The sequence below is a fragment of the Nycticebus coucang genome, chromosome 2 (assembly GCF_027406575.1).
Source record: "Nycticebus coucang isolate mNycCou1 chromosome 2, mNycCou1.pri, whole genome shotgun sequence".
NCBI classification, from domain to species: domain Eukaryota; kingdom Metazoa; phylum Chordata; class Mammalia; order Primates; family Lorisidae; genus Nycticebus; species Nycticebus coucang.
This window is the reverse complement of record NC_069781.1, coordinates 143,700,563-143,713,289: the sequence shown is the minus strand read 5'-3', so window position 1 is coordinate 143,713,289 and position 12,727 is coordinate 143,700,563. Positions and strand designations below refer to the sequence as shown.

The following is a 12,727-nucleotide window of genomic DNA, read 5'->3' as shown; positions in this document are numbered from 1 at the left end:
AAATGTGACATGAGAATCCTTAAACTGCATTTAGCATTCTTTGTTTATGCTTAATTTTGCATAAGGATTTTCCCATTTTACTCATTCACAATTTTATTTATTTTTTTATGAAATTTTTATCAAACATAATGGATTAATAGCTAAGGATAAGAAATGACTTTCCTTGTGCATTGTTATTAACATAAAATATGAGTTTGGTTTCTGAGTAATTAATTTCTGGTCCATGCTGGGATGCATGCTGGGATGAGCTTTGTTGGTACTTTGATTTTATCCAGTTCTCTTCAATATTCCTTTTTTTCTTATATAATGTTCTTTCTTTCTTTCTTTTTTATTAAATCATAATCACATAGATCATGTATACATTAATGCATTTTTGGGGTACAATGTGCTGATTTCATATAGAATTAGGAACACTTATGCACACCGGTTAATATATACCTCATCTCGTTTACTTATTGTGTTAAGACATTTATACTCTATACTAATAGATCTGACACGTACCCTTGCATTATGCACCATAGGTGTGATCCCACCATTCACCCTCCCTGGATCTGACCTCCCCCCTCCCCTCCCATCCCCCCTTTCTCCCTCCTTCTTCTTGGGCCATAGTTGTGATCTGTTCTTCATATGAAAGCGTGAGTGATTGTAAATTGGTTTTATAATAGTACTGAGTACACTGGATATTTTTTCTTCCATTCTTGAGATACTTTACTATGTAGGATATGTTCTAGCTCCATTCATGTAAACGTAAAAGAGGTAACGTCTCCATCTTTTTTAAGACTGTATAGTATTCCATGGTATACATATACCACAATTTATTAATCCATTCATGAGTCAGTGAGTACTTGGGCTTCTTCCATGACTTAGCTATTATGAATTGAGCTGCAGTGAACAATCTGGTGCAAATATCTTTGTTATAGTTTTGATCTTTTGGATATACATCTAGTAGAGGAATTACAGGATCAAATGGCAGGATCTACTTTTAGGTCCCTGAGTATTCTCCATACTTCTTTTCAAGAGGGATGTATTAGCTTTCACTCCCACCAGTAGTGCAGAAGTGTTTCCTTTTCTCCACATTCATGCTAATACCTATAGTTTCCGGATTTTGTTATGTGAGCCACTCTTACTGGAGTTAGATGAAATCTCAAAGGGGTTTTGATTTGCATTTCTCTAATGATTAAAGATGATGAGCATTTTTTTATGTGCCTGTAGGCCATGTGCCTATCTTCTCCAGAGAAACTTCTGTTCAAGTCCCTTGCCCTCAATGAAATGAGATTACTTGTTTTCTTATTAATAAGTTTGAATTCTCTGTGGATTCTGGTTATCAAACCTTTGTCAGAAGCATAACCTGCAAATATCCTCTCTCATTCTGAGAGCTGTCTGCTTGCTTTACTTACTGTGTTCTTGGCTGTGCAGAAGCTTTTTAGTTTGATCAGATCCTAGTAATGTATTCATTTGCCCCGGGGGATCCTCCTCATAAAGTATTCTCCCAGGCCAGTTTCTTCAAGTGTTTCTCCTTCACTCTCTCCAAGAATCTTTATAGTTTCATGTCTTAAGTTTAACTGTTTTATCCAGTGAGAGTCAATTTTTGTTAATGGTGAAAGGTGTGCATCCAGTTTCAGTCTTCTACAAGTCACCAATTCTCCCAGCACCATTTGTTAAATAGGGAATCTTTCCCCCAATTTATATTTTTGATGGGCTTATCAAAGATCAAATGACAATAAGTGTCTGGGTTCATCTCTTGGTTCTCAATACTGTTCCATATATCTATCTCTCTATTTTGTGCCAATACCATGCTGTTTTGATCACTATAGATGTATAGTTTGAAGTCTGGTAGCTTGATTCCTCCTGATTTGTTTTTATTTCTGAGTGATGTCTTGGTTAATTGAGGTTTCTTCTGGTTCCAAATAAAATGAAATACTATTTTTTCCAGATCATTAAAGTATGACAGTGGTGCTTTGATAGGGATTACATTAAATTTGTAAATTGCTTTGGGTAATACAGACATTTTAACAATGTTGATTCTTCCTAGCCATGAGAATGGTATATTTTTCCATTTGTTAACATCTTCAGTTATATCTTTTCTCAGAGTTTCATAATTCTCTCTATAGACTCTTCAACACTCCTTGAGGTTTTGTATTTTGCTACTCAGGTCTTCTCCATGCTGTTCTAACAACTCTTCCCAAAAAGCACACTTTCAGATATTAGTATTCTGAAGGGTGTGGACGGTGTGGTTTAGTATAAGATTCATTCACAATTTTAACTGTACTCCTTCATGATATCTGGAGGGCATGATCATTTTTCTTTTTTTTTTTTGGCATCTTGGATTTTATTTTTTTTATTAAATCATAACTGTATACATTGATCATATGATAAATTTCTAAGTCTTGAGGGTACAAGTTCAATACAAATGTTAGCAAAGTCTTATTTTGAGTGATAACATTGTTGACACTTCATTAATTTTTTTTAAAGTAGAGGTTAGAGACATTGAGACTTAAGAAATAAAAATAAGTTAATTAAAAGTTATGGCTTTTGCTGACATTTTCATGAGTTTCCCATTGAAGTTCTAGTTCATGTCAGTTGACAGACATGATCCTCAGAGGCTGGTCTCTCTCTCTCCATCATGAGAGGGACCCACTTCCAACTCTTTTTGGAAGTGCTCTAAACTTTCTCTTCATTCTTATTTTTTTTATTAAATCATAACTGTGTACATTGATGCATTTGTGGGTTTCAGTGTACTAATTTGATATACAATGTGAAATGCTTACATTGAACTAAGTAACACATCCATCACAATTACACTCTTTTCTTAATAGTTTTGAAACATACCATTGCATCACATTAGGTGAGGTCCCCACAAATACCCTCCCTCCTCCAACCTCTTACCTCCCCTCCCCTCTCTCTCCTCTTCCCTTCTATTTTCTGGACTATAGTTATGTTTTACCATTCATATAAATGTATAGGTGATTATATATTGATTTCATAGTAGTGTTGAGTACATTTGATAATTTTTCTCCATTCTTGAGATACTTTACTAAGAAGAATATGTTTCAGCTCCATCCAGGTAAACATAAAAGATGTGAAGTATCCATCTTTTTTATGGCTACATAGTATTCCATGGTGTACATATACCACAATTTGTTAAGCCGTTAATGGGTTGATGAACACTTGGGCTGTTTCCATGTCTTGGCTATTATGAATTGGTCTGCAATAAACATTCTGGTGTAAATGTCTTTGTTGTGAAATAATTTTTGATCATCTGGGTTTATACCTAGTAGGGGAATTGCAGGATTGAATGTTAGGTCTACTTTTAGATCTTTAAATGTTCTCCAAACTTCTTTCCAAAAAGGTTGTATTAGCTTGCATTCCCACCAACAGTGTAGAAGTGTTCCCTTCTCTCCACACTCTCCACATCCACACCCACATCTGCAGTTTTGGGATTTTGTGATGTGGGATAATATTACTGGAGTTAGATGATATCTCACAGTGGATTTGATTTGCATTTCTCTGATGATTAAGGATGATGAGCATTTTTCTATGTGTTTATAGGCCATGCACCTCTCTTCATCAGAGAAGTTTCTGTTCAAGTCTCTTGTCCACATAGAAATGGGGTTATTTGTTCTTTTCTTATTGATTAGTTTGAGTTCTCTGTAGATTCTAGTTATCCTACCTTTTTCGGAAGCATAATCTACAAAAATCTTCCCCCATTCTGAAGGTTGTCTGTTTGCTTTACTTACTGTGTTCTTGGCTGTGCAAAAGCTTTTTAGTTTGATCAGATCCCAGTAATGTATTTTTAGTGTTTCTTCAATTGCCTGGGGTGGGGGTATCCTGTCCTCCTTATAAAATATTCTCCCAGGTTGATTTCTTCAAGTGTTTTCCCTGCGCTCTCTTCTAGTATTTTTTTTTTTTTGGCGGGGGCTAGGTTTGAACCTGCCACCTCCGGCATATGGGACCGGCGCCCTACTCCTTGAGCCACAGGCGCCGCCCTCTTCTAGTATTTTTATAGTTTCATGTCTTAAGTTTAAATCTTTTAGCCAGCGAGAATCAATTTTTATTAATGGTGAAAGGTGGGGGTCCAGTTTCAGTCTTCAACAGGTCACTAGTAAAATTTGTTAAATACGGAGTTGTTCTTTCACTGAATATTTTTGATAGGCTTGTCAAAGATCAAATAACAATAAGTAGCTGGGTTCATCTCTTGGTTCTCTATTCTGTTCCATAAATCTATCTCTCTGTATTTGTGCCAGTACCATGCTGTTTTGATCACTATAGAATTTTAGTATAGCCTGAAGTCTGATAACGTGATACCCCCGATATGTTTTTATTTCTGAGTAATGTGTTTGCTATTTGAGTTTTTTTCTGATTCCATGTAAAACGAAGCATTTTTTTCAAGTTCTTTAAAGTATGACAATGGTGCTTTAATAGGGATTACATTAAATCTATAGATTGCTTTGGGTAGTATGGACATTTTAACAAAGTTGATTCTTCCCAGCCATGAGCATGATATGTTTTTCCATTTGTTAACATCTTCGGCTATTTCTTTGCTCAGAGTTTCACAGTTCTTTTTATAGAGATCTTTCACGTCTTTCATTAGGTAAATTCCAAGATATTTCATCTTGTTTGGCACTATTGTAAAAGCAATAGAATCTTTGACTATATTTTCAGCTTATTGTTGGCATATATTAAAGTTACTGACATGTTAAGTATTGATTTTGTATTCTGAGATGCTGCTGTATCCTTTGATCACTTCTAAGAGTTTTGAAGTTGAGTCCCTGGGATTTTCCAGGTATAGTATCATATTGTCAGCGAAGAGAGAGTGTTTGATGTCCTCTAACCCTATTTGGATACCATTGATTGCCTTCTCTTGCCTGATCGTGATGGCTAAGACTTCCATTACTATGTTGAATAGCAGTGGAGACAGTGGGCATCCTTGCGTCATTCCTGATCTGAGTGGAAATGTTTTCAGTTTTACACCATTCACTGTGATATTGGCTGTGGGTTTGATGTAGATGGCCTGTATCAGTTTAAGAAGAAATGTCCCTTCTATGCCTATTTTCTTAAGTGTTCTGATCATGAAAGGATGCTGGATATTATCAAAAGCTTTTCCTGCATCAGTTGAGAGAGTCATATAATCTTTGTCTTTTTATTTGATTGATATGATGTATATATTTATATATTTGTGTATGTTGAACCAACCCTGTAACCCTGGAATGAAACCAACTTGATCATGGTGTATAATTTTTTTGATGTGTTGTTGAATTCTGTTTGCTAAGATCTTATTGAATATTTTTGCATTGATATTCATTAATGATTTTGGTCTGAATGATTCTTTTGTTTTCAATTTCATTTAAATCTGCCCTAATTTTGGTTATTTCTTTTCTTCTGTTGGGTTTGGGGTTGGAATGTTCTTCCTTTTCCAGTTGCTTGAAATGATCCATTAAGTTGTTGGCTTCCTCCCTTTCTGTTTTTTTGATGAAAGCTTCCAATGCTATAAATTTCCCTTTTAGACTGCCATTGCAGTATCCCACAGGTTTTGATAATTTGTGTCTTCATTATCATTTTGTTCCAAAAATTTGGTGATTTCCTTCTTAATCTCATCTTTGACCTAGCTATCATTCAGCCTAAGATTAGTTTCCATGATTTTGTTTGACTATGAAGATTCCTGTTGCTGTTGAGTTCAACTGTTATTCCATGGTGGTCCGAGAAGATGCAAGGAATAATTTCTACATTTTTAAATTTGATGTGGTTAGACTTGTGTCCTAGGATATGATTAATTTTGGAGGATGACCTGTGGGCTGATGAGAAGAATGTATATTCAGTTTTATTAGGGTGAGATGTTCTGTAGAGGTCTGTAAAGTCCATTTGTTCTAGGGTCAAGTTTAAGTCTAATATTTCTTTGTTTAGTTTCTTCTTGGAGGATCTAACTGTCCAAGGGGTATTAAAATCTCCAACTATTATAGTGAAGGAAGATATCAAGTTGTTCCTCTTTTTCTTCAGAATACCCTTTCTCAGAGCTTAGGTGTTGAAGAGGCCTCTTGGTACAAGGCCAAAAGGAAAAGAAGGGTAAAGAGTGAACATGGAGAAACAAGAGGAGAATAAAGAAAGAAGAAAAAAGAAGGAAAAGTCGAAGAACAGGAGAGAAGGAGGACTGGAAAAGAGAATGAGAGTGGCAGAAAAAATGGTATTGATTGACATGGTGCTAAGACCACACCTGTAACTCAAGGATTTTGAGAGGCTGGGCTAGGTAGGTTCCTTGAAATCAGAAGCACCTTATGAGCCTGAGCCAAAAATAAAAAGAGAAGGAAAAGAGCAAAAACAAAAAGCAAGAAGGAAAAGTTAAGTAAGAATGAAAGAGAAATGGAAAAATTCTGCAGTGTGGTCTTGTCAATACTTTCTTTTTAGAGCTGATTAGAAAGGCTCCCTAGACAATGATCTCTTGGCCTCCTTGAACAAGGCTATTGCCATGACCTTCCTGCCAGACCACAGCTGTGCCACCCCAGCTAGAGAAAGAAAGAATAACAACAATAATAATAATAAAAAATAAGGACAGGAAATTAAAAATACATTTGTATCAAATGAAGGAGAGAGAGGGAGGAGAAAAAAGTAAAGAAAGAAGAAAACAAAAAATGGGGGGAGTAATATCTTGGTTGTTGCATGAGTGAAATGGGAAGGTTGAGAAGAGTTGAAGAGTCTCTATCAAAAGAGAAAATGGAGAGGAGTGAAATAGAGAGAATAAATGAAACTAAATTACCATAACCAAAAAATGCAGGAATGCTTGTTCTTGATAAAAGTAAAAATTGAAGAATAGAACCAACCAAACAAATTAACAAAAAACAAAACACATCAAAACACCACAAAAAAGCTCTTAAAGCTCTAAAGGCCAAAATAGCAGTAATCTCAACAACAAAGAAAGAACCAACTTTAATAGAAATATACATGTTGCAATATTGCTGGAACACCAAGTGGCACTGTGGTATTTTAAGGGATGGAGAAGACAGCCTGCAACCTCTCTCTAGTTTCCAGCCATGGTCCTGGTTCCCAACTTAGTTGCCCTTGGTGATCAACTGATTATTTCTTCAGCATTCAGACCCCACTGTGTGGGATCATAAAGTTCTCCAGAATCCTTCAGAGGCAGGTCTCACAGTGCCACTTGACAACAGTTCTGGTGGGATGGGGGTGTCCCTGAGCCTGTCCCAAGAGTGGAGTTCTAATCCCAGTAGGGAGAACAAAATGGCCATGCCTTAGGCTCCTGGTAAGAGGCTTATGCTCACGATCTTCCCATGACCTTCCCACAGTGACAGCCCCTGGCAGCTGGAACCTTCCCAGTGTGGCTGCCCCAAATGCCACCAAACTGATGGCTATTCCATTTCAACCGGCACTCAAATCTGGCTGCTGTATACTATTTGAATCTGTCCACTCTTCCAAGCTTTCTGCTCAATGCACAGCTTCTCCTGAGAACTGAAAACTGCAGAAGGCTTTGTCCTTTCCTCAGACCTGGGGGCAGGCAGGGGCAGCTGTTTCGGCTGGCTCCCAATCATTTGCCTAGTGTTTCAGATTTTCACTGCTCCAGATCATACAGTATACCACCACCTCTCTGTGCACCCCAAGCTATGACTCTGGGTAAGGTTCCCCACTCCAGGTGTGGCTGGGTTCTCTTTCTTTCCTCAGTTGTACTGAGATAGCTTAGCTAAACAAACCTTCTGGTCTGCCATCTCAGCCCTATTTGGAAAGTTTCTAACCATTATTTTTTCATTCTCTTCATCCCTTCTTTCCTCGTGTAACATCCAATATATGTATGTTGGTCTGCTTGATGGGTCCCTTAGGCTGTGTTCACTTTTCTTCACCTTTTTTATTTCTTTTCTTAGACTCAACACTGTATACTGTCCTCTCTTCAGATTTGTAGATTGTGCTGCACGCTCAGATCTGCTGTTGAACTCCTCTGGTGAATTTTTTTTTTGGCAGTTTTTGGCCGGGGCTGGGTTTGAACCCGCCACCTCTGGCATATGGGGCCAGCACCCTACTCCTTGGAGCCATAGGTACTGCCCACAGCTTTCTTTCTTTCTTTCTTTTTTTTTTTCATTAAGTCAAATACACATAGATCATGAATACATTCATGCATATGTGGGGTGCAATGTGCTGTTTTTTTTTTTTTTTTAAATACAATCTGACTTGGTTAGATCAAACCAATCAACATATCTTTCACCTCATATATGCAGTAATGGGAGTGCTGGGTCATACAGTAGTTCTGTTTTTTATTTTTGGAAGAACCACCATATTTTTTTGCATAGTAGTTGCACTGTTTTACATCCCACCAACAGTGCACAAGGCTTAGTCTCTATATATCCCTGCCAGTGGTGGTTGTTGTTTTCAAATTTAGATAGCAGCAGCCATTCTAATGAGTATGAGGTGATATCTTAGTGTGGTTTTGATTTACATTTCTCTCATTATTAGAGATATTAAGCATCACTTTATATATACTTTTGACCATATGCATATGATCTTTGGAAAAATGTCTATGTGGGTCTTTTGCCCATTTAAAACATTGTATTATTTGGTTCTTTTGCTTGTTGAGATGTAGGAGTTATTAATTAATTATTATTATTTTTTGAGACAGAGTCTCACTGAGTCACCCTGGGGTTGAGTGCCATGGCATCATAGCTCTCAGCAACCTCAAATTTGGAGGTGATTCTCTTGCCTCAGCCTCCTGAGTAGCTGGGACTACAGGCACCTGCCACAATGCCTGGCTAGATTTTTTCCCTATTTTTAGTAGAGACGATGTCTTACTTAGGCTGATCTCCAGCTCCTGAGGTCAAGCAATACACCCACCTTGGCCTCTCAGAGTCCTGGGATGACAGGCACGAGCCACCATGCCTGGCTTATTTATTCTTGATCAACCTTTGAATCAACCTTTTATTCAATTTTTTTAAAGTTTTAGAATTTTATAGGGTACGCATGTTTTGGTTACATAATTTGCTTTTGGGCATTTTAAGTCAAAGTTATAAGTTGCCCTTCACCCAGAATATGTATCATACCAGTTAGGTGTGAATTAATGAACCCCTCCTCCCTCTCCCATCTACTTGATTTCCCATTGAGTTTTACTTCCATACGTGCAACTTCACTTAAAAGAATAGTCTCCAGTCCCATTCAGATTGTTACAAAAGATACTAGGTCACCATTTCTTTTTATGATTGAGCAGTTCATAGTATATATATATATACACACACACACACATTTTATTAATCCACTAATGTATTGGTGGGTACTTGAGTTTTTTATACATTGCAATTGTGAATTAATGCTGCTATAAACCTTCAAGTGCAAGTATCTTTTTGATAAAATTTCTAACTGTTGGGTAAATGCCTAGTAACTGGGATTGCTGCATCAAATGGTAGGTCTACTTTTAGTTCTCTGAGGTATCTCTATACTACTTTTCATGGTGGTTGTATTAGTTTGCAGTCCATCAACAGTGTACAAGTATTCCTTTCTGTTGGCATCCACACCAGCATTTGTTGTTTTGGGGCTTTTTGATAAGAGCCATTCTCACTGGAGTTAGAAGACATGTCACTGTGGTTTCGATTTGCATTTCCCTGATGATTAGAGATGTTGAGCATTTTTCATGTATTTGTTGGCCATTAGATTGTATTCATTTGAGAAGTTTCTGTTGATGTCTTTTGCCCACTTTTTAATGGGATTATTTGATTTTTTTCTTGCTGATGTGCTTGAATTCTTTGTTAGCAGCCCTTTATCAGATGTCTAGCATGTAAATGTTTTCTCCCATTCTATAGGTTGTCTATTTACTCTCTTGATTGTGTTGTTGGCTGTGCAGAATATTTTTTTTAAAAAGGTCTCATTTGTTTATTTTTGTTGTTGCTGTGACTGCTTTTGGGGTTGTCTTCATAAATTCTTTGCCTCAGGCTGATATCTATGAGAGTTTTTCTAAAACTTTCTTCTAGAATTCTTATAGTTTTATGCCTTAGGTTTAAGTGCTTTATCCATCATGAATTAATTTTTGTGAGTGGTGAGAGGTGTGGATCCTGTTTTAGTCTGTTGCATGTGTCTATCCAGTTTGCCAAGAACCATTTATTGATTAGGAATTATTTCCCCCCATGTGTATCTTTGTCTGCTTTGTAAAAATCAGATGTAAATATGAGGATGGTTTCATTGCTGGGTTCTCTGTTGTGATCCATAGATTTATGTCTGTTTTTTTGTACTGGTATTTAGGGATTAGGGCTATGGATTAGGGATGGGCTACATATGGGGCTAAGGCTAGGGTGTGGGCTAGGGCTAAGGCTAGTGATTAGAGGTAGGGATTATGGATGGGCTGCAGCTGCAGCTGGGGCTAGGGCTTGGGTGTGGGCAGAGCTATTGCTAGGTGTTAAGGCTAGGGATTAGGGATGGGCTATAGCTGGGACTAGAGTATGGGCTAAGGGTAGAGTTAGGGCTTTAGGTCTAAGGATTAGGGATGGGCTACATCTGGGGCAAGGGCTAGGATGTGGATTAGGGCTAGGGCTAGGGGTTAGGGAGGGGCTTCAGCTGAGGCTAGAGCTAAGATCTGGGCTAGGGCTAGGTCTAAGGATTAGAGATGGGCTATAGCTGTGGCTAGGGTGTGGGCTAGGGCCAGGGGCTAGGATGTGGGGTAGGGATTAGGTCTAGGGAGTCAGGATGGGCTACAGCTGGGGCAAGGGAAAGGTTGTGGATTAGGGCTAGAAATTAGAGGTGGGCTATACCTGAAGCTAGAGCTAAGATCTGGGCTAGGGCTGGGCTAGGGATTAGAGCTAGGGATTAGAGCTAGGGCTTAGGGATGAGCTATAGCAGGGGCTAGAGCTTGGCTGAGGGCAATCTATAATCATGTCACTGATATTGTTCTTATTTTGTCTTCTTACATTTTGTCCTATAATTTTATTAATCTTACCCAATATTCTCAAATAAGTATGTTTGGGTATCATAGCTCTTTTCTAATATTTTTTCATTTCCTATTTCATGGATTTCTGCTCTAATCTTTATTATTTCTTCTACTTATGGTTTTTGTTTACCCAGTTAAAAATAATAACCAAACTATTTGAACAAAACTTTGTGAAAGAAGAAAACTTTGTGGCAAATAAGTACATGAAAACACGTTCACTATCATTAGTCACTAGACAATTGCTGTTTGAAACCACAATAAGATACCAGTTTATACCCATGGGAATGTTTAAAATAAAAAAAATCTGACTAAATCTTGAGGAAGATGTGGAAGAACTAGTATTTTCATACACTGCAGGTACAACCATTATGAAAAATATTTTTGCAGTTTCGTAAAACATAAATGTTCCATATAACATTCTATAATATTACCTTATATGATCCAGCCATCCCATTTGTAGGAATTTACCCAATGGAATTGAAAGTTTATGTACATGCAAAGAACTGTATGTGAATAAATGTTCATGGCATGTTTATTTGAAATAACAACAACAACAACAACAACAAAAAACCCCAGGAAACAATTGAAATGTACATTAATAGAAGAATGGTATGTACACTGTAGCATATCCATACAATGGCATAGTATTTAGCAGTAAAAAAGGAATGAACTATTGATCTGCACATAAACATCAAAGGATCTTAAATTGATTATGCTGGATATTGACTTTTTCATCTGCATGATCTGTGTATGCAGACACAAAAATTATGTACTGTATGTTTGATAGAAAATCTGCACTTGCAGGAAATATAGAAAATGTAACTAATCTATAGTGAAAGAAAAGAGATGAAGGGTTTACTGGGAGTGTGTGTGGGGTGACAACAGGAACCAGAAAAGGGTACAAGAACTTGGGCCTGAATAAAGTTCTTAGGGTAATGGGTATATTTATTATCTTGATAGTAGTATTGGTTTCATGAGTAATACACATAAACCTAAATAGAAACTGTACTTTTTAAATATGCAGTTTGTAGTGTATCAATTATCCTCAGAAAAGCAAAAAAGCAATCAGAAGATAAAAATTTAATTCATGTGTTAACAACTGAATTATATCTCTATGTCCATTTACTTATTTTTTCAGGATGGATTGCTATTCTGGGCGCCATCTGGTTGTTAATATTAGCTGATATTCATGATTTTGAGATAATTCTACACAGAGTGGAATGGGCAACTCTTCTGTTCTTTGCAGCACTCTTTGTTCTGATGGAGGTAAGACTTTAGAACTTTTGCAAAATAATCTTTTATCTGATATTTATATTTCATGTTTTATTTGATGAATAAAGAAAGCCTAAGTGTGTAAGTCTTTCCTAAGGGGAAAATGATGTTGATGGTGATTGAATTATTTTAAGTTAACTAACTTTTAACCTCAGCTATCTTAATATTTCCATAAAGTTGTTTGTTTGGTTGCTGTTTTTTTTTAAATCTTGAGTTATCTTTGTGGCTTGTAAGCTTCTTATAATTTCATTTGCAAGTAGAATTTGCTCTAAGTTGGATTTGGAGCAAAATGACTTGTGATAGCAAATTCACAGAGTAATGTATGTCCCTTTAATGATCTGTTTATTTTGTGTAATACCTGAGTATTTCCAGATACTATATTATTCATATGCAATTCTTTGAATGTATATAAACTTTATCATGGAAGAGACTACCTCCTAGAAAAGAGAGAATAATATGTATTGTTTCGGTTACAGTTGTTGTTAACAAATTATTCACAGTACTTTTAAATCTGGAGGCTTCATTTATAACTTTGTATCTTCCTCAAATGCAAAG

General features: G+C 36.8%; 1 protein-coding gene across 6 annotated transcripts in view; it reads left to right on the top strand.

The window, feature by feature from the left end:
- OCA2 (OCA2 melanosomal transmembrane protein) overlaps window positions 1-12,727 on the top strand; it is a 535,577-nt gene that overhangs the window by 204,332 nt on the left and 318,518 nt on the right. For all 6 annotated transcript variants that reach the window (XM_053582039.1, XM_053582042.1, XM_053582040.1 and 3 more), the window contains one exon: window positions 12,039-12,166. In XM_053582039.1, the coding sequence (XP_053438014.1) occupies window positions 12,039-12,166 (128 nt within the window). The remainder of the gene's footprint in view (window positions 1-12,038; window positions 12,167-12,727) is intronic.